At 40.9% G+C, this 21188-nt stretch overlaps 1 protein-coding gene across 3 annotated transcripts in view; it reads left to right on the top strand.

The window, feature by feature from the left end:
* The window catches only part of LOC140515640 (mitogen-activated protein kinase kinase kinase kinase 4-like), a 238508-nt gene that overhangs the window by 7692 nt on the left and 209628 nt on the right, over window positions 1-21188 (top strand). For all 3 annotated transcript variants that reach the window (XM_072626441.1, XM_072626440.1, XM_072626439.1), the window contains exon 2: window positions 4351-4416. In XM_072626441.1, coding sequence (XP_072482542.1) covers window positions 4351-4416 — 66 coding nt within the window. The remainder of the gene's footprint in view (window positions 1-4350; window positions 4417-21188) is intronic.

Raw genomic sequence — 21188 nt, 5'->3', positions numbered from 1 at the left:
AGAGCTCCAAGTCTATGATCCTGTGATTCCGTGTTGATCCCTGTGTGCCTTGAATAGTACAACAGCTGACTTTCCTGCGACTGGTCTCTTCTCTCTTCTAACCCACCAAATTCTCTTCCAAATTCTCTTTTTCTTAGGCTAAATTTAAAATCACAGCACCTCAAAATACTAATGTCTGGAGGAGGCAGCCCTGACATGTCCTGAATGTCTGGGCATAGTCAGCCTGATTATCTGTGTGTGCAAAACTACAACAAAACCCCAGATATGCAAATAGGATTTTTTTCTTAGAGAGAACCTGTGATTCGTTCCATTGATGGAACCCTGCAGATCCGAATCTGCTCTGCTACAGCTGCCTGAGGCACTAAAGGATGAAGCAACCATACCCAGGGTGTCCAAACCAGGATGTGTGAGAGGTTAAGACTTGAATACAGGTCTTCCTGGCTCTGAGACCAGCTCTCTACCCACTAAGCAATACTGCTTTTCATGGAACTGTTTACAGAATGCTTTAGGACTTCTGGAGAGGCAACATAGTATAACAGATTGCATACTGGACTTGGAGGCAGAAAGATTGGATTCAAATCCTCCCTCTGACACTAACTGTATCATCATTGGCAAGTCCTCTAGAATCTATAACTTCAGTTTCTCCCTCTGTAAAATAAGGGAGTTTGTTGGATTCATTGGACTCTAAGATTCCATCCAGCCCTAAATCTCTAAACCTCTTACTTAGTTTTTAGCAGCTTCTTCTAAGTCCACCGTGCTTTCGTTGTGAGACCTGAAGGCACGTGCAGGGAAAAGTGTGCATGCTTTGCTTTCAGAACTGAGGCTTGCAGTGAAGTTGCGGGATGCAATGTGGGCAAGCACTGCCAGAAGCACCTTGGATTTGTTATGCACTTGTTTTTGAATTCATTTTTGGTCCTTGCATGTTCAGAAACCTTTTACCGTTGTCAAATTTTTCTCAACCCACGGTTTAAGAAGCACTGCCTATGGGATAGGGTTTGCTTGTTTTCTGATCATTTTCCTTCCAGATATGTGTGACAGGAGAAGACTCCAGACTCATTCTCAAGGTAACACTGCAGTCAGGGTGATAACCTAAGTAGTCCCCATGGCTTGGAGGACCTTGAAAGAAGGAGGGTTTCTCTGATGGGTAGCTGTTTGTTTTCCAAAATCAAACATTCCTTCTTAGATTTTGCTTGAGGTTATGGAATTTACGTTTTGGCCTCTGACTGCAGGTCAGTGGTCAAGTTGAGAGGAGAACTCAGGGTCCCACTGTCCTAGTCCATAGCTTAATCCTCATTTTTAGACATCCACACTTCACTTAGTAAGTGAGGAATTAGGGGAAAAATAGTGGGAAAAAAATCTTGTCTTAGAACTGACAAATTGTAGTTTGAATAAGCTTCCTCTAAAACACAGCTCTTCTTTTCCCAGTGTTATCTACTGATCTAAGATCATAGGATCCTAGTTCTAGATCTGAAAGGGACCTCAGAGGTCATCAAGTCCAATCTCATTTTATGAAGGAGGAAACTGAGGTATAGGGAGGGGAAGTGACTTTGCTGAGGCCACACAGATATAGTAAGGGGAAGAGCTGAGCTTGAAACCTCATTTCTGTTAGTTATTTCACATTCAGTATTCTTTCCACTGCACCTACATTGGAGATAAATAGAGTAAACCTTAAAGGAAAGACCCCAGAGCAAAGATACACAGGAAAACATTTTATTTACACGTTCTAGAGAAGGTGAAATTCGATCCAAAACATGAATCCTTGAGACTTTTGCTTAAATAGAAATGTTGGAAGTACCAGAACATTTTTTTTTTTATTTTAGGGGAGGAAGAATGTTTCTAAAGTAACTTGGATGTGGCTTAAATGAATTCTGAATAAATATAAAAATATCGATTATTTTTCCCTAATAGCTGACTTTTGAATGATCACAGCTACCAATATCCAAGTTCAAATAAGGGTCTTGCTTTATTCGTTTTACTGCATGGAACTCTGAAAAGGACTTTAGAGAACATGAACTGGATTTGTCCTTAAAGAATCTCAGAGAAATTCTAAGGAAAATATTAAGTGGGCCTTTCACATGCAGAAAAACTAGTCTCTTGCTAATTCTGTGCCTTCTGCCGCCCAGAGAAGGACCTTGAATCAAAGAATGGTCCTTCAGTCAGTGATATCAATAGGAATCAAATAACATGACTGATGCTTTTGACAGATGGCCACAGACTGATCCTACCAAGTTAATAATGTTTCCCATAAATCTCTCAATGATATCTACAGAAGAATTCTACTAAGGTGATAAATGGTTCAAGCAGATACAGAAGAACTCCTTTTGTTGGCTACATTTTTCATCACATAAATCTCACTATGAGTTATTATAAAAGTAAAACATTTTATGTCAAGATTGCCCTAAGAGTGATTTGTTTTTACATCTAATTTCTTGATTAAAAAAAAAAAACTTTTCTCTAACTTGGACAATTAAAAGGAGACCTGGGCCATGAAATAATTGATTATTGATGAGATTGTCTGTTGGTAATATTTATTTTGAAAATAGTTTTGGTAAAGAAGGGAACTGCCTCCTCAGATAAATGGGAGCTGTATCCAGCTAAGGAGACATAGAGTTGGTGAGTTTCAAAGCTCAGGTGACACCTTCTATGTGAAGCCTTTTCTGATATTGCCCTCTCCTCACCTCTGCCAAAATGACTTTGTACGTATCAGTTCCATATATAGTCATTTATATGTGTACACATTATTTCTCCGAATAGAATATTAACTCCTTGATGGCAAGGACTAATTTCAGTTTTATCCTTGTATCCCTAGTGCCTAAGATAGTGTCAGATATATAGTAGGCACTTAAATACATTTTGGTTGACTGTGAGCCATGCCTTCTCTTTGTCCCAATGTGTCCCAGCTGAATGTAACCACTGAGCTCCTGCATGAGTTGGGCCACATATAATCAGTGGGGATGGGATGTGTTGGGGAAAAAAGATGAGTTGGTATATCTGTATTGACCAAAATATAACAAAAGTTTGATCCAGTTTTCCTTCAATTAGTGTACAAAGCTATCCACCACTCTAAATCATTACCAAGATTGAATTTGGACGTGGATAGCAGTGAAGACCTGAATCAGACAGATGGGAACAAGTGAATAATCAACTTCATTCTGAAGCACTGAAGTAGATGCTCACTAATTATTTGTTGAGCAAATGAAATTTTCCCTAGTTTGCACATAAACCAGTAAAGAAGTTTTGTTTTGTTTTTTTTTAAATAGTGCAAGACACAGGATATTATAGACTCATTGTGTACTAGAGATGAATGTGGGACCTTTGAGATTATCTGTTTCAGTCTCCTCACTTTAGAAAGGAGGGAACTGAGTTCTAGGGAGGGGTAAGGGACTCAAGGAACCATGCTACCTCATTGACTCCATTTTATGAATGAGGAAACTTGGGATGAGAGAGTTTAAGGCCTTGTTTAATCTCTAATCAAACTATGAGTAAATTCTTTTTTTCTAATGATTTAATCTGATTAATAATAATTTTTTTGGTGCAGTGGAAAGGGCATAGGATTTGGAGTTATAGGACTCCAGTACAAATCTTGGCCTTGCTGCTCACTGTATAGCATTGGACAAGTCACTTCCCCTCTCTGGACCTCAGTTTCTTCATCTGTAAGATAAGGGGTTCAGATTTGGTGGCCTCCAAGGACCCCTTTAGCTCTAGATTTTGGCAATATAACCACTAAATAGTTGCACAAGTAGTGGATCGGGGGCTCTCAAAGGCATAGTATTATGCAAAAAGACTGGCAGACTTTGATGGAATTAGCAAGGGAGTTAAAAAAAAAAGAATGACCACATGTACTTAAAATTAAACTGCAAAAATACTAGTCTTTTGAGTTGTAACCAGGAGGGTGGGGAAGTTTCATGTCATGTGACTATCTTATGCTCTTCTTGTGGAAAAGATGAAGAGATGGGAACAAAATGATAATACATTTAGATGACTTTGGAAGTGAATGAATGACCAGCCTGGGAGTAGTCAGTGGTTCCATATCATCTTGGAAGGAAATCTCCAGCAGAGGTCCTCAGCACTAGATCTGGAGTCAAAGGATGGGACCAAAGAATCCTGGCAGTGCCCCTCTTACTACATCTGTGACCTTGAGCACTATTCTTTCCTTCTCTCTTCAGGCCTCAGTTTCCACTTCTGTAAAGTAGGGTATTGAATTTGATGACCTTCTAGATCTGACATTCTGCAATCTTTCCATGCTTGTTCTCAATGAGCACTGCTGATTAAAGACACAATCCAAGTCCGTTCCCTAAATATCCAGTCTTTTTGCATGAGAGATAACTATATTTTCTCTTCTTCTTACAGGATCCGGCTGGGATATTCGAACTAGTGCAAGTGGTTGGAAATGGTACCTATGGACAAGTCTATAAGGTTTGCTATATTTTCATTCCTTTGACATTTCTTAGTAAAAATCATTGCAATAACCTGACAATAACATAATGTAAAATCAGCCTTCCTAAGTTTTGACTTGCTTTGTTTGGCAACAGCGTGGAGATCAATCTCCTTGGACAGGAAGAGGGAGAAATACTTAATGAATTCTACACTCACTCTCTCTTGCTAAGCCTACTTGACTCCAGTCAAGTATTTTTGGGATCTTCTATGCACTGGCTACAGCGCCCCCCCCCCCCCCCCAAACCAAACTATATTAATTAAAGACAATTAATGAGAATTATCAAGGACCTACACTATCAAGGGAAATGCCGGACTCAATGCAAATGTACAAACCTGTCCAAAATCCTTCTTACATAATGAAGATCGAATTTGAAAAAGAAACATAAAGTAGAGGCTATTCAAGTCTCCCTGAAAGGAAGGTTGAAATGGACACCTGTCATATGGGCACTTGGGAAGAGTGAAAGAGCAAAGGAAAGGCAATAAGGCTCACTTAAAAAAGGGGTGAAATAAGTTAGAGTGGAGGAGAGGAGGAAAGTTTGTCTCTGGTGGGGAAGAGAAGCAGAGCTGAGAGAATGGAGTTCCCAAGCTCCAGCACCCTTGGCTGTTACACAGAAACGAAAGGAGGAGCAAAGCGAAGAGGCTGCTGTTCTCGTAAGCAACCAGGAGGGGGCGAGAGAGCGAGAGCGAGAGCATGAGAGCTGATCCAAGCTTCTGCTCTTTATCTTAATTGTGGGGGGTGGGGGGGAAGAAAAAAACCACCACCACCCAAGGACAAGAGAGACCTCAGAAAACCTGTCTGAAAGCCCTATCTACAGTGGGTAAGTTATATCTTCCCCCTTGCTAGGATCCAGGTTTGTTCCTTAGCTCTTCCCCCAAAGGTAACACAATATCTTATCTTTTACATTCCACATTTTGCCAGCTCTGAAGGGCAGTGGAGGTGGTTACCTTCTTCCAAAGAAGGAATTGGTTTTGACCTTGGGAGGTGGGGAGGGACTATTAAGAAAAATAAGAAATGACAAGCCTCCTCAATCCAGTCTATAAGGTTCATGAGGAACCACAATTTTGAATCTGAGGCAGCTTGCCTTGTAGAAAACCAGTGTCCTCAGTCCACGACCTGTTGGGGTCCATGAGACATTTTACTGGCTACAGCTAAGGGAGGGAGGGGCAATGTTAATCGGCCCCCACTCCCATTCCAGATGACAAGAAGGTAACTTGGAGTCAGTTGTTAACTACAATATTGCCAAGGATAGCTGAGCAGGCAGGCCCGAAACACTTAATCTCTCTGAAGGAGGAATCAAAGCAAGCTTGCTCAGCAGAATGAGTGATAGCTGGCAATGCTCATCATTCCCAAAGGAGAGTCCTAGGGAGCTTAAAGAAGAAACTATCACAATCCATTTCAAAAATGGAATGCAGTCTTCTCTCTCCCAACCTTCCAAAAGTTTCTTTTGTTTTGGTGGATGTCTATGTATTCAAAGACTCTTAAGTGAGAAGTCTTTTGTGTTGGGACCAGTGTTGGTTGGGACCAGTATGTGCTCAGGATATATTGACTCTATACAGTAGCAGAACTCTTTCTAAGTAGTTCTGACTATAACTTTTCAGTTCAGTGAAGGTCCAGAATTATAGTCCCACCAGTCACATGACTATTTGGAGACATTGTGACTGATCACTTTGCCCACAAATCAATATTTGTAATGGTTTGGGCCAGTTGAGCTACTGCCCAAAATTGTGCTGGGAGTAAAAAAGAAACTTATTCAAGAGAAAGGCAAGTATTATGCTACAGGAATAGTTCTGAAGAAAGGATACATTCTTTATTCTGTAAATGCTCCATAAAAATTAACTTATCTAGTCATGTACATATACATATATATGCATATGTATACAGATATATTTAATATATTATTTAATGTTGGATCCTACCAGAGAGCCATGAAAATCACAACATCTTGATGTTGGAAATGACATTAGAAGTCATCTATACTGCAGTAATTCTGGAGAGGAGGATTATAGCAATTGCTTGTGTGTGTATATACATATGTGTGTATACATACACACATATGTACCTACTCACACACACATGCACACACATATACCTTGCTCAGGTTGAGAGGTATCACCTCTGAAGTGTTCGGATGGAAGTTCATATTTCTGTCTCTTATTTCCTCTATCTTCCTTTTAGACTCAGCACACATCTCCTATTCTGTAGGAGCCCTCTGTCACCCTCCACCCACACCCCACATCCCAGCTGCAACTACTGTCCCCTCTATGACTACCTGCCACATACTCTGTTTTGTAAATGCCCAGTTATTTACATGTTTCCCCCATTAGAATGGAAGCTCCTTGAGGGCAAGGACTGTTTCATTTTTATCTTGATATATTCTGGGTTTAGCACAGTATCTGCACAAAGCAAGTATTCATTTAGTAAATACCTGGCTAACTGAGAAAGGACAGAAAAACTTGGCATAGTCAGAGATGCACATTAGATTTTAGGAGAGCAGACTTCAGAGGGTTCCAAGGAAGTGCAGGTAAGGCTCCTTGGACTAAACAAAAGTCAGTCTTGGAGGAATGGAAAATTCCTAAGCTTGAAATTATAAAGGTACAAAGAGAAACAGTTCTGATCAGAAGGAAGAGGAATTGTCTGAAGAGATTAATGTGGATGCAGAGGGAAATTACCAGTCAACTTAGATGAAAAAAATGGATGGAAAATGGAAACAAACGCAGATGGGAAAGGAATAAGCATTTATATAGCACCTACTATGTGCCAGGGTCTATCCTAAGTGCTTTTTACAAGTATTATCATTTGATCCTCTCAACAACCCTGCAAGGTAGGTGCTGTTATTATCATCCCCATTTGATAATTGAAGAAATTAAGGCAAACAGGTTGGAATTTGCTCAGGGGCCCATACCTAGCAAGTGCTTGAGGATGGATTTGAATGAATCCCAGTGCTCTCTCCACTGCCACCCAGCTGCCTCCATGCAGTACAACACAATATGATGATATAGTCTTGTAAATAGTATCAAAAGTTCTAAAGGTCAGAATGAGCTGAAACTGGTAAGGATGACCAAGAACAGAGGAAAAGGTGTTTTGAAGTTTTAGGGTTTTTTTTTTTTTTTTTTTTTAAGATGGGTAGGGAGAGAGAATAAGATCAAAGAAGGCAGAGGCCTATTGCTCAGGGTGGCTGAGATGATGACAACTAATGACAGAGAGAAAGCAGAGCCACTTCCTTCTTGTTTTACTTCTATTTTCTCTGACAAGGAGAGTGACCTTTGAACTGGAAAGGACAAAGCAAAATGATGCCCAGGATAAATGAGGAGATAGAGCTCTGAGCTTCTCTTGAAGGGTTCATGACATTTGGCCCAGATGAGTTATGTTTTGGGGGTACTGAAAATATAGGCAGATGCAAATGTTGAGTGAGCCACCATCAGTGATCTTAGAAAAACCATGGAAAACGGAAGAGATTCTGAAGGATTGGAGAAGGGCAAAGGTCCTAACTTTGAAAAAAGGGAGTTGGATAGAACCCTGAAACTATAGGCCAGTGAGCACAACTTTGATTCCTGGCAAAATTCTGGAAAGTATTACTAGAAGGAGGGTTAGTGAACATCCAGATAAGGAAGCAGCAATCACAAAGAGAAGTCAGAGTTTCAGCAGGGACAAGACAGACTGCCCTTATTTCCTTTCTCTGACAGAATCCCTAAGCTAGTAGATAAAGGAAATGCTGCAGATCTAGTTTACCTAGAGTTTAGCAAAACATATGATAAAGTCTCTCCCATTCTTTTGGAAAAGATGGAGATCCGATGTGGGCTAATAGTATAATTAGGTAGATTTGGAACTAGTCAAATGGCTGGACCTAAAAAACTGCCATTAATGGTTCCATGCCATCACACAGGGAGAGCTCCAATGGAGTATATTTGAAAACTGCTCTTGCTGCCTTGACACTGAAGGAGGAAAGACATAATTTGACACAAGTGTATGTTTGTGGTAAGAAGCATATCTGGGGTGTGTGGAGGAGGGATTTGCCCATTAGGAGACCATCTTCTCTGAGAAAGGGCTGTACTTCCCAAGATTATATCACACCTCAAAGAGGGGATATATTAGACTCTAAGGCAACTAGCACCCAGTGTAGTAGGGGTTCGTAGAACCAGAGCTAGGAGAACATGGAGTTAAGAGGGAAGACTGATTATAACTCATGACTTGAGACAGAGAGCAACTCCCGCCATACAACATTGCTTCCATCTAACCTTATTTCCTTCATGGAGTGATATTTCTAAGAGTAAGGTGCTACAGAAAATAAGGAGGAGAAAGGAGTCAGATCTAAAAATTCAGTAGAAAAGAAATGAGATGTAAGAGAGAACTGAGATGGAGTGAAGGTACAAATCATGGGGTGTGAAAATGTTAATGAACTGGGAGGTCAGGCAGTATCAACATGCACATTAAAATATAAGTGTTTTGGGTAAAGAAGAAGATGGTGAGCCAGGTATTTAAGTCCTTGAGAAAGATAGGAAGCAAACTAGGGAGGATAAAAGCAGAAAAGAAAAATTATAAATCTCCATTAATTAATTAGCTAATTAATCTTCACATAAAAATATTCATTATATTAGGAATATATTATTCCTATATTACATTCCTACATTATATATATAATGTATATTATATATAACATTATAATAATATATCAGGAATATATTAGGCAGCTACAGAATTATATTCCACAGATGACATAATTATATCAAGAATTAAAGGATACTTAACCTTTAGGAAAATTATAAACATGATAGGCTATATTAATGAAGAAAATAATAAAATCACATAATTATATCAATAGATACAAAAAATCTTTGATAAAATAGAGCATTCATTCATGTTATAAATGTTGAAAGCATAAGATTTAACAAATATTTCCTTAATTTGACAAGTAATTATTATCTAAAACCAATAGTTAGCATTATCTGTAATGGAATAAGAAACCTTTTTAATATAGCAAAAGTGAAGTAAGGATGTTCATTGATGACTATTATTTGATGATAGTTCTAGAAGTGATAGTTATGACTAGGACAAGAAAACGAAATTAAGGGAATAAACATAGATGATGTGGAGGTAAAATTATCTCTTTGTAGATGATATGGTTTACTTAGAGTATCCTCAAGAATCACCTAAAATAATCAGCAATTTAGAGAGGTAGGGGATATAAAATAAAGTTCGCAAGAATAGTCAGTCTCTGTACATATTAGTAACAAAACTCAGCAGGTATAGATAGAAAAAGAAATTCCATTCAAAGTAACTAGAAGGTGCGTGTGTGTGTGTGTGTGTGTACATGTATGTGTGTGTGTGTACACAGAGAGAGAGTGAGAGAGAACTAAACATGATTTTTACAAAAATATAGAGATTCAGTGTTCATGGCTGGAATGTATTTCTATAATAACATGATGATGTTATTATCCTCACTTTACAGATAGGAAAACTAAGGCAGACAGAGCTTAAGTGGATACCCATGGTCACACAGCTAGTGTCTGAGACTGGATTTGAACTCAGCCCAGTGCCCTGTCCACTGCAGCACTGCCTAGCTGCCTCTAGAAGATGGTGCTTGAACTGTGCTTTGAGGGAAACTATGGATTTTAAGAGGTAGAAATGGAGAGGGAGGGTATTCCAGGCATGGAGGATAACCAGTGCAAAGGCACAGAGATGGGATATACAGTTCTTCTCGCTAAGTAAAGTGACTGCTTTGGCTTGACCTTTGTGCATGTGAAGGGGAGTAATATGTATTAAGTCTGGAAAGGTAAGTTGGGACCAGGTTATGAGGGGCTTTAAATACCTGTTCTTGAGTTTGTAATTGATCATAGAGGGAGCAAGAAGTTTATTAAGTAGTAGAGTGATATAGTCAGACTTGCACCTTAGGAAAATCATTTTGGCTGCTGTGTGGAGAAGACACTGGATGGGGTAGAAATGTTTCAATTGACTAATAATAAGAGGAATGCAAGTTAAACAATTCTGAGGTTTCTCCTTTTACTCATGAGATTGAGAAATTGACCCAAGACAATAATGGTAAGTATTGGAGGGGATGTGAGAAAACAGGCACACTACAGCACATTTGGTGGTGCTATGAATTGGTCTACACATTCTAGAAAACACTTTGGAATGACACTAAAAAGTAACTAAACTGTACATATACTTTGATCCAGTGATAGAATTACCAGGCATATATATCCCCAAGGAGATCAACGACAGAGGGAATGGCTGCATATATGGAGAAATATTTATAGTAATATTTTTGGTAATAGCACAGTATTGGAAGGAAATACATGCCCACTAAGGATAAAATTGTGATAAATGAATGTAACTGAATATTGTTGTGCCAGAAGAAATGATAAATATGAAGAATTCAGGAAAATTTGGAAAGATTTGTATGAACAGATACAGAGCAAAATAAGCAGAAACAGAAGAACAGTTTACAATAGATTTGGAATTGGGCATACATTTTCAAACATAGCCAGTGCCTTGATTTGTTTTGCTGAAAGGATGAAGGAAGAGTCACTGGGAAGATATAGATAGATAGATAGACAGACAGATACATAGATAGATAGATAGATAGATAGATAGATAGATAGATAGATATAGATACAGATAGATATAGATATATGGATTAAATATACACACATACATATGTTTTTTATGTATGTATGTATATATGCACATATACATAAAAGAAATGTGTATATGTATATTTAAAGCATCAATAAAACTATTTTTCTTTAAGAGGAAAGGAGAAAGACCATGGAATCAGTTGATAACAGCAACCAGGATTTAGATAGGGTGATTTACCTGGATGAAGTAAGTGGATGGAAAGAAGGAGAGGTTAAGTGACAGTAATAGTGGAGGGTCTGAAAGTGGTAGTGAAGAGCAAGGAGTATGTACTATGTACACTCCTCCTTCTGATTCAGTGTATTGGGTAGGGAGTATGACCAAGGACATAGTATCTTTTTGGGGAGCCAGGTTCCTGTGATGGCAAAAAGATGGAAAGAACAGGAAAGATGAATTCTAAGATGCAGGGAAGTTTGTTAAGAATAAAAACAGGTGTTTCAGAGGGCTCAAAGGGAGGAAGAAGTACAGAGACTTAGGAGAAACTGAGATGAGATAAATTGGCAAAAAGCTGGGGAGTGATAACAGGGAATAGGGCTCTATCCCAGGCCAAAGGAGACTTGGAATCCCAACTGGATTAAGAAAGGTGGGCATTTCCTAGGGTGGGAGTGGTTGCAGTTATTTAAATCTTGCTGAATTTCATCAAAGAGGATTTCCTTTTTTCTGTCTTTGCCCCCTTCTCTTCTCTCCATTTCTACCTGATGACACAGTGTCTAGTCATAAGAGAAACTGAGGAAGCAGAGGTGTGCTTGGAAGACTGGCCTCCCTAGTATGGATACTGGTGTTTTGTCTTCCAGAGGTTGGTTTGGAGCTTGGTGCTAATGAAGCCAAGATCCTGGGTCCAGATCCCAAATGGATTCTGTTGCTCTGCATTCTTCTATGACCACACAGAGTCCATTGCCTGCACACATGTATGCTGTAGAATGTAATGGGGGGCCAGAAGGAAGTATGTAGAAGGCTCATATTTAATGAAAAAGCAACTCAAGGTGCAGAGCATGGCCCTCATTTATGGAGGAGATAAGAACAAGAATTCTTATGTTGCTTATGGTTGTTTTTTTTTTTTCAAGTTCAAATGGGAAGGAAACCCGAAGCTTGTCACTGTCTCTTTGTGGCAGCAGGGTCTGGAGGTCTTCAGGCAGGGGCTAGCTGACCTCTAGGTGGGTATGTGGTCGAGAGGGTTCTTTTTCAGACGTGGGTTGGGCCAGCTGATTCCTTCCAACTCTGAGATTCTGAGATTCTGAGTGTGGGTTCATGACAGCCTGCCACTCACGGCATGACCCCATCTGTTGGAAATGCTTCAGCGAGCTCAACAGTTTGTTTTCAAAACACTGCTAAATGCATTGTTGCTTAATTTAATTTTGGAATCACTGCTCACCACATTTCTTTCATTTGCAAACCACAGGGGGTTAAGGGCAGGGTTGAGATTTTTGGTTGACACCCATGGGGAGGGAAGGGCAATAGAGAAGGAAAAGATACAAGTTGTACCCCTACTTACAGACCCTAAAAATGGTGGGAGCAGGACACAAGGAAAGGGGTCTTTGGGAAATGTCAGAGGAGAGAGCAGCTGAGCTTAGCAGCTGAATCTATGTAGGAGCTGTAAAAGAGAGAGTCCTTGGTCTCAGACTTGGAGGAAAGGTGAAGTGGGATTATAATCAGTGGTCATGGAAAAATTGGACAGTGTACAGGGCTTAAGAGATAAACAATTCTGCTTTCATTACATTGAGGTTGAGTTGGTAGGATAATTATACTATGGATAGAAAGCAGTCTAGAGCTTGAGAGGAATAGAGAGGAGAGATTTGGGAACTTCACAGATAATAAAAGATGTCTTTAGGCAGTATGGAGTAGTGATAGAACATTCAACTGGGAGCCAGGAAAAGAAATACTAGCTGTGTGAACCTGGGGAAATCACCTTGCCTCCCCCAACCTCAGTTTCTTCTGTTGTAAAAAGAAGGGGTTGAATTAGTTGGCCTCTGGAGTCTCTTCCAACTCTAAATCTATGATTCTTTTTGTTTTAACTAATTGAGGTTTCAGCAGCTGCTGCTAATGTCACTGATAGACCTCAGGGGTAAGTTTTTTTTCCTTTTAGTAAAAAAGAGGACTGGGATTGAGCATTTACTTGGAGGAAAGCATAAATCACTTTAGGCTAAAGAAGTGGTGTTTGTGAAAAGCCCCTATGTTGTCCAGTGGGGAAAATGAGGGATTTACAACCCTGGCGAGGGCAAGGCAGGTGGGAGATCAGTTTGAGGGTGGGGAAGCCGACAGGCTGCAGAGAAATACCAAAGCTAAGACAGCAAGCAGGAACCAAAGCCAAACCATGAGCAGCCAAAACAGGCGAAGGAAGAACCAGCCTGGAAATCTAGAAGTTCAGGGGACACGTGAAGCTCCATGCATCACAGGGAAATTGAGTGGTACTGAATGAGGATCATCTGGCCATGCTGGTCACTGCTGCCTGTGCATCTTAAAGTAGGCCCCAGTCCATCTGGGCCCAGGCAGACACCAGGCCTGAGGAATGCAATTAGAAAGGCTCGGATCCATGAAGGAATTGACATGTTTAAACCTTGGTTGGCTTCTATCCTCCTCAAAGGAAATAGAACACCTCTGAGACTACGAGCCCTCCTCCATTCTAGTAGAACACGATTTGTCTGATGCCATAGAAAATTGAAGGAAGGGAGGACATGCTAAGGTCAACTAGGAAAGAGAGAAGGGAAAAGTAAAGTAAAGGTAAACTTGGGATTCATGCTTCCACCCAAGATTTCAGAATCAAGCAGATAAGCATTTCTTAAGCACCTCTTAGGTGCTAGGCACTTAGGTGCTGAGGGTAGAGACAAACAAGAAATAATCAGTCCTTGCCTTCGTGTATATTTTCCTAATTAGAAGCTCTGACATTCTTCTATCTAACCATAAATTCCTATAGTTTTATCTCTTCCTGTGCATCATCCCTCCTAAAACTATTCTTTGCTGTCATTAAGACCTCCAGTCCATCTACCCATTAGTGTTTTTTCAAGCCATTACCTGTTCTCTGACTTCACTTTCCTTTCTCTAATCTCAAACCATAGTAGTTAGCCATTTCAGCTTTACATTGTCCTCTGCTCCCAAATCCCTTGTCCCCATATCCTATCCCAGCTCTTCAATGGGGAAATCTCAGCCCTGGATGGCTCCTGCCATCCCCTTTGTCAAACTGGAGGAAGTCTCAACTGGGCTGACTAGATATATTAGTTTCATGTTATCCAGCCCCAGCTGGCCTCTCACTGCAGGAAGGCAATCTTTTTTTTTTACTCCTCCTTATTTGATTCCCCATCTCAATGCCCACAGAAGCTATTCCAGACTTTCTCTTCCCTCTTCAAGCCTTTCACACCTTCTCTCTCCCTTCTTAGCCGAGAAACTTGACTCTTACTTTAATGAAACGATTGAGGCTACTTGATGTGATCTCCCTCTTCTCTATTTCTCTCCATCTCAAAACTCTAACATTCTCTCCACTCTCTTCTCCTTCCCTTCAGTCTCCTACAAACAGGTGACCCTTCTCCCTGCCAAGGCCAAACCCTCTACCTGTGCACTTGATCCCATCCACTCTTGTCTTCTCCAGCAGATTGCATCCTCAGTCATACTCTCTCCTCTCTAATCATCATCCTTTCTCTCTACTGGTTGCATCCCTGCTGCCTTCAGACAACCTGAGTCTCTTCCATCCTTGAAAAAAACCTTCATTAGACCTTACCATCCCCTCAAGGAGTCATCCTCTATATCTCCCTCCTTTCTCAGCTAAATTCTTTGAAAAAGCTATCTATACTTGCTACTTTTTCCTCCTCTCACTCCTCAATCCTTTGCAGTTTGGCTTCTGACCTCATCATTCTGCTCTTTCCCAAATTACCATGTGTCATAATTGCCAGGTCTCATGGTCTGTCCTCCTTCTTGGCCTATCTGCTTTATTTGATATTGTTGACCACCACCACTTCTAAGATACTCTTTTCTCCCTGGGTTTTCATGACCCTACTCCCTCCTAGTTCTCTTCCTTACTGTCCAGCTGTTTTTTCTTAGTCTCCTTTACTGAATCATCATCCCTATTACACTCTCTACCTATGGATGTTTCACAAAGCTGTGTCCTAGGCCTTCTCTTCTCCTTCTATATTCATTCTCTCAGTTACCTTATCAGTTTAATTGACATCTCTATGTAGATGATTCCATGTTTTATATCTCCAGCCCTAGATTCCTCCTTTCCCCCAGACCTTCAGTCCCATGTCACCAATTATCTGTTAGACATTTCAAACTGGATTTCTTGGAGACATCTTCAAACTTAACATGACCAAAACTGAACTTATTATCTTTCCCCCAAAACCCTCCCCTCTTCAAAACATCCCTATTTCTGCCAACCTTCCTGTGTCCATCAATCTTCTAGTCTCCCAGATGGGTAACCTTGAAATAACTTTTCACCCTCCTTCACCATGTGTGTGTGTGTGTGTATATACATACACATATATATGTATATATGTGTATGTATATACACACATATACATACACATATACATATATATGCACACACACACACACACACACACACATATATATATATAATCAGCTGCCAAATTTTGCTGTTTCTACCTCTACAATATCTTTCATCTGACCCTTTCTCTCAACTCACATGGCTACCTCATTGGTGTGGGCCCTCCACCTCTCTCCTAGCCTATTGAAACAGCCTCCCAACTGGTGTTGTGCTTAAGACCCTCCCCTCTCCAGTCCAGCCTCCACATTGCTGACAAATGAATTTTCCTTAAACCTATGTGATTCCCCTACTCAATCAACTCCATTGGCTTCCTTTTGTTTCTAAGATGAAATAGAACTGTTTTGTTGAGCTCTTCACATTGTGGCCCTGACAAATCTTTTTCTTCCGTGTTGGATGACACTCCCCCACCTGAACCTTGTGATCCAGGCTAACTGGCCTTCTTTCTGTTCCTCACACATGACACTCCATCCCCATCTCTGTGGCATTGTACTGGTTGTGCCCCATGCCAGGAATGTATTTCCTCCTTACCTCACAGAGTCCTTCCTTTCCTTGAAGGAAAAGCTTTGGTATCACCTTCTGTGTGAAGCCTTGCTTGATGTCCCAACCACTTGTGCCCTCTCTCCCAGACTACCTTGCATGTGACCACTGTGTAAATATTCCTGTTATATTTATGTTCCATATGCTCAGATATGCACTTGTACACCCAGTGTCTAGCACCCAGTAGGTAATTAATAAATGCTTGATCATTGACTATAGTAAATATAAAATATACAACAAGTAAAAAGTAAGTCCTTTAGGGAAGGGGGCACTGGCAACTCAAGGCAGGGAGTGGGGAGGGTGCAGGGTTAGAAAGGGCCTCATGTAGGTGGCACCTAGAGGAAACTAGAGATTCCAAGAGGTACACTTATGTAGAAGGCATTCCAGGTATGAGAGTCAGCCTGTGCAAAGATATGGTGACAGGACATTGAACACCAGGGATGAGGAACAGCCCTGACTGTGCGGTACATGAAGGGGAGTCATGTCTAATCAGTCTAGAAAGATAGATAGTATCCAGCCTGAGGACTTCCAATTCCGGACAGTAGAGTTTGTACTGGATCCTAAAAGCACTAGGGAGTCACTAGAATTTCTTGAGCAGGGAAAAGTCAGACTCCGACTCACACTTTAGGAAAAGAAGTGTTGCTCTCACTATGTTTGGGGAATTATCTTGGTCTAATTTGTTGAATTTTAATGGCTATATTTGGGGAACAATTTATTGTTTACTATTTGATATGAGTCAGTGATTTTAAAAGTCATCGTCTCATATCTATAGATACTCAGCCCAGTTGTGGCTCTAAAATGTATGAAGCTTTTCTAGGAAAGATTGTGTCTCACTCAATGACGTAGGAAAAAAAATAGAACCCATTTTAAACGTTTGGCTAAAAATGTCTATTTCCCAATAGAAACCAAGATGAATACATTTATAACGGGTACCCTACTCAGTTTAGATTTCCCATTGCTATTTGAGTTCGGCTCTGGGTAATATGCTCCTTGAACCCCTATTTAGTGCATTCTTTACCAATTGCCTAGGCAGGAATCATAAATCACATAATAAAATATGTCATTGGAACAAGTTTGCCAAGTAAATAGCAAGAAAAAATTAAGCAATCAAATCCTTCTCAGCTTCCCATACATGAATGAATGGGTACAATCTCCCACAGACTTGTTCACTTGTGAGGAAGAGGATAATTCCCTGGAAAATTCCCACTTGGAGGTGGGGAAGTCTTTTGGCCTTGCTGCAGTCTGTCTCGCATGGAGACAGGAAAACTCCTCCTGCCAGAATCCACATGGCTCAGCTTCTCTCAGATCCTGGGCCTCTCCAAGACTCTTGGACTCTCAGATCCTGGGCCTCTTTCATACACTGAGCTGCTCTCTTCTAGACCCTTGGCCTGTGTCAGACCCTCGGCCCCCTCAGTTCCTTGGCCTGTATAATGCCAACATTCTGCTTTCTTGCCTCCACCCTGTTCCTGCTGCCTAGTGAAAGTGTTATTACTCTGAGATGGAGACTTTCCTAGGCCACTATCATTTGGCTAGTCAACACATCTTCAGCTCTGTTGTTATAAAACCACACAATCCCCTCCCTGTTGGTGCACAAAAAGGCCACCCAAGCAGCCATGAGCCTTTGCTGACTTGTCCCTCCCAATGAAAGGCTCCCAGCTGTTAGTCTTAGTTGAGTTAGGGTGAGCTCATTCCTTTCACCTCTTTTCTTGCCTCAAGATCTAGGCAGGGTGCCCCAATGTGGTCAGCACCTCCTGCTGAAGCTTTCATTTGTCCTTCCCACCCTTGTCATGCCCCTAGTAATTGGGGGCCAGCCATGTAAATGGCGTTGACATTCTGATAAGCCACCAGAAAGTACTAGAAACCCTGGAAAAGGTCCCCTAGCATTTTTATAACACAGTAGACAATGTCAGTTGGTGGGTTGCGAGGTGGGGGGGGGGGGAGTAAAAAATATAGATGAAATAAAAATAGAAAGGTCTAGAAGAAAAGAATGATATTTTAGGATAGTTGTACAAAGTGGTCAAAATTATTTTGAGCATATATACATTAACATTTAACTGTATTTTATGTTGGCTGTAGGACTATGAATAAAGCAAAAAAGTTAAGTCTTTAAAAAACGAGTTGTACTTCCCCTTCTGTCATTGCTGACCTTGGGGATGTTTACCTTGCAGCAGGATAAACGGACCAAAGAATTCTTTGACTTTTCCAGCAAAACTCCAGATTGTTTTCCAGAATGGTTAAGCCGATACACAGCTCCACCGGCAGTTTTTGGTGTGTTTATTTCCCCCCTCAGCCCTTCCAACAATGATGGTTGCCATCATTTATCACGACGTATTACAAAGTATTCCTCGCTGCTCTCTTCGTGGTAGCGAAAAACTGGAAACAAAGTTGGTACCCATCAGTTGAGCGGATTGTGGTTTATCCACAGAATGCATTGTCATTGCGCCACAAGAAATAACAAATGTGAAGATTTCAGGGAATAGTGAAGATTTATATGAATGGATAACTGAGGAAACAGAGTAGAACTGAGAGAATAATATGCACAATGTGACTGTAGTGGCGTTAAGGAAGAGCATCTAGACCCATGAAGTTCAGATCACTTGCAGTGCTCAGTCTCGGTCATGGAGAAAAGAGGAGGAAACAGATTTCTTTTTCAGTGGTGGTGGAGGATCATGAGTGAGTTATTGCATGTGCTTTCAGGTGGCACTGTTTTTGTTGATTGGGTTTTGCTCAATTTTTTCATCATTACAAGGGAGGAATTATTTGGGAGGGGAAGTGAGACATATACCAGGCAGTGATCCTGATGTTAAATAATTACCTAGATAAAAGGGATAAATTAGAAAAAAGAAAAAAGTAGGAGCTAATAATAACAACAACACCTTCACATTTTGAGGAAAGAATGAAAAAGTAATTATGAAGTGCTTACTATGTACCAAGCACAGTGCCTGAGTACTGGATAATGATTTTACTGTAGGTGTGCAAGGGGCTGGAGTTAGGGTCAGAGTTTCAGTCACTTCATAGGTGATTCCATTATGATCTGTGAGAGCTTGAGAGACCTCCAGGTATTTGTTACTATTAAAAACTGTCCAGTGAAACCATTTTCATGCTAGGAAACAAAAGGGCAGGCATACCAGTTAGAAGAGTCCACTTGAGGCATGAAGATTTGTTTTATAAAGCATTTTCTTCCCAGAAACTCTTGGGATAAGCCCACTGGACTGCTAGCATGGGGGCTGACTGTTCAAAGCATTTAGTTTGTATATCTTGACTTCAGTTGGTTATCTCAGGTGCTAATGTGGGTAACAGCTAAAAAACTGAATGGAAGAAGTGAATTTGCCCTGGCACTATCCGGAGTGCCAAGGGGGAAGTGGAAAAGCTTACACGTTTCTATTGCTGGTGCTCTATGGGCTGCTGCCTCAAACGTACTTCTTTCCTAAAAGGCTTCTCAGTGAAAGCCAACACAAACAGCTGGTTGTGGGATGTGCAGCCATCTTTTTCCTTAGTTACCAGCACTCTGGTAGTTCTTCCATTAGCAAAGTTTGGAGAGTGAGAAAAGTCAGGGGAATTGTTTGCTTGCCATTTCTGTTGCAGAAATAAGGAAGTGGGTTGGTTAGTCCATGGATGGCCCTTTTAGACAAGTCACAACAGTGTGGTTGGTGCTAATGGCACAAATCCTGAACTCAGTCTGGAGATCTTTGAGTCCTGGCTCCAGCACTTAGCTATGTGTGATCATGAATAAGTCACTGGACTTCTTTTGGTTTATATGTAAAAAAGGGATAATCAATTCACCAACATTTAATAAGGGTGAAGGACTGGGAATACAGAGATAAAAATGAAACCATCCCTGTCCTCAAGGAGCTTCCATTGGATAACTATATCCTTCACATGGCTGTTGTGCAGAAAGCGCTTTGAGTGGAAAGGGCCCTGCCCCTGGAATCAAACCTAGCTGCGAATCCTGCTTCTGCTGGCAATTTACCTGTGTGATCTAGGACAAGTTCTTCCCCCTGGGCCTCGAGTTCCCCATCAATAAAATGAGGGGATCAGATTGGTTAGCCTCCCATGGCCCTTCCTTCCAGCTCTAGCTCCAGCAATCATATAAATATGTAAATTGTAAGCATTTTATAAATGTGAGCTGTTATTCCTAAGTTTAGGAAAAGGCAACAGAATTATTTCAGGCCCTCTTGGGGCAAAAGAGTCTTGCCACTCTCCAAGCATCACTACTACCATTTTCTACATAAATCATTACTTTCACACAGGAAAAACACCACCATTATAAAGTCAAGCTCATGAATCCTCTACATTCCTTGCCTCTGAGAGAAAAATCAAAATTAAGTGTAAAAATATGATGTGTACAAGCCAAGAGGAGGGGACAAGATGGAGACTGTTTGCTCAGGGACAGTGAAGCCAGTGTCTTGAAATACCAAGTGGTCCAGCGACCTGGGAGATCACAGTCTAATGACAAAGAAGCTTTCCTTTTAGCTGTATAGGTCAAGCAAAGTCTCTGTAGAGAATTGCTGTGGACCTAGAAATCTGTTTGCAAAATGAATTTAAAAACACACTATCTTATTTTAAATGGATGAAGAAAACTTGCTATTTGAAGGAACTGTGTGGTTCATGCTTCTATAATCAATCCATCTTTTCTCTGGTTTTAATGGAGTTGTTCCAGTGGAGACCATGAGCAATTAGATGAGCCCCCCCCCCCCCCCTTAATCAAGCTGTTGCTCTTGCAGACAGAATAGGGACCTTCCTCAAAAGGTCCCCTCTTTGCCCTCATGGAGGTAGACTGTATCCCAACATCTTGCTGAGCAGACACAGAAAATTCCTCTTGTTCTAAGTGGCTGAGCTGCAAGGTGATCTGTGACTGAGCCCTGGGGGGATAGACTCTTGTTGGAAAAGCCACTCTTTTCCTGTGGTCTCTAAAAGTAAGCTGTGAAATGGCCCAGCCCTTTATTTTCCCATGGACTTCTAGACTAGATACAGCACAGGGGGAGGGAGGTGAAAATTGCTCCTTACTCCCCCCACCCCCAGAAATGAAAAATGGTAACTTACAAGAGGAACACATATAAAGGGCTCCTTGACCTCCATTTGCTGGTC

This window comes from Notamacropus eugenii, chromosome X (assembly GCF_028372415.1).
Source record: "Notamacropus eugenii isolate mMacEug1 chromosome X, mMacEug1.pri_v2, whole genome shotgun sequence".
NCBI lineage: Eukaryota > Metazoa > Chordata > Mammalia > Diprotodontia > Macropodidae > Notamacropus > Notamacropus eugenii.
The sequence above is the reverse complement of the archived record's forward strand: the minus strand, read 5'-3'. Positions and strand labels throughout refer to the sequence as shown.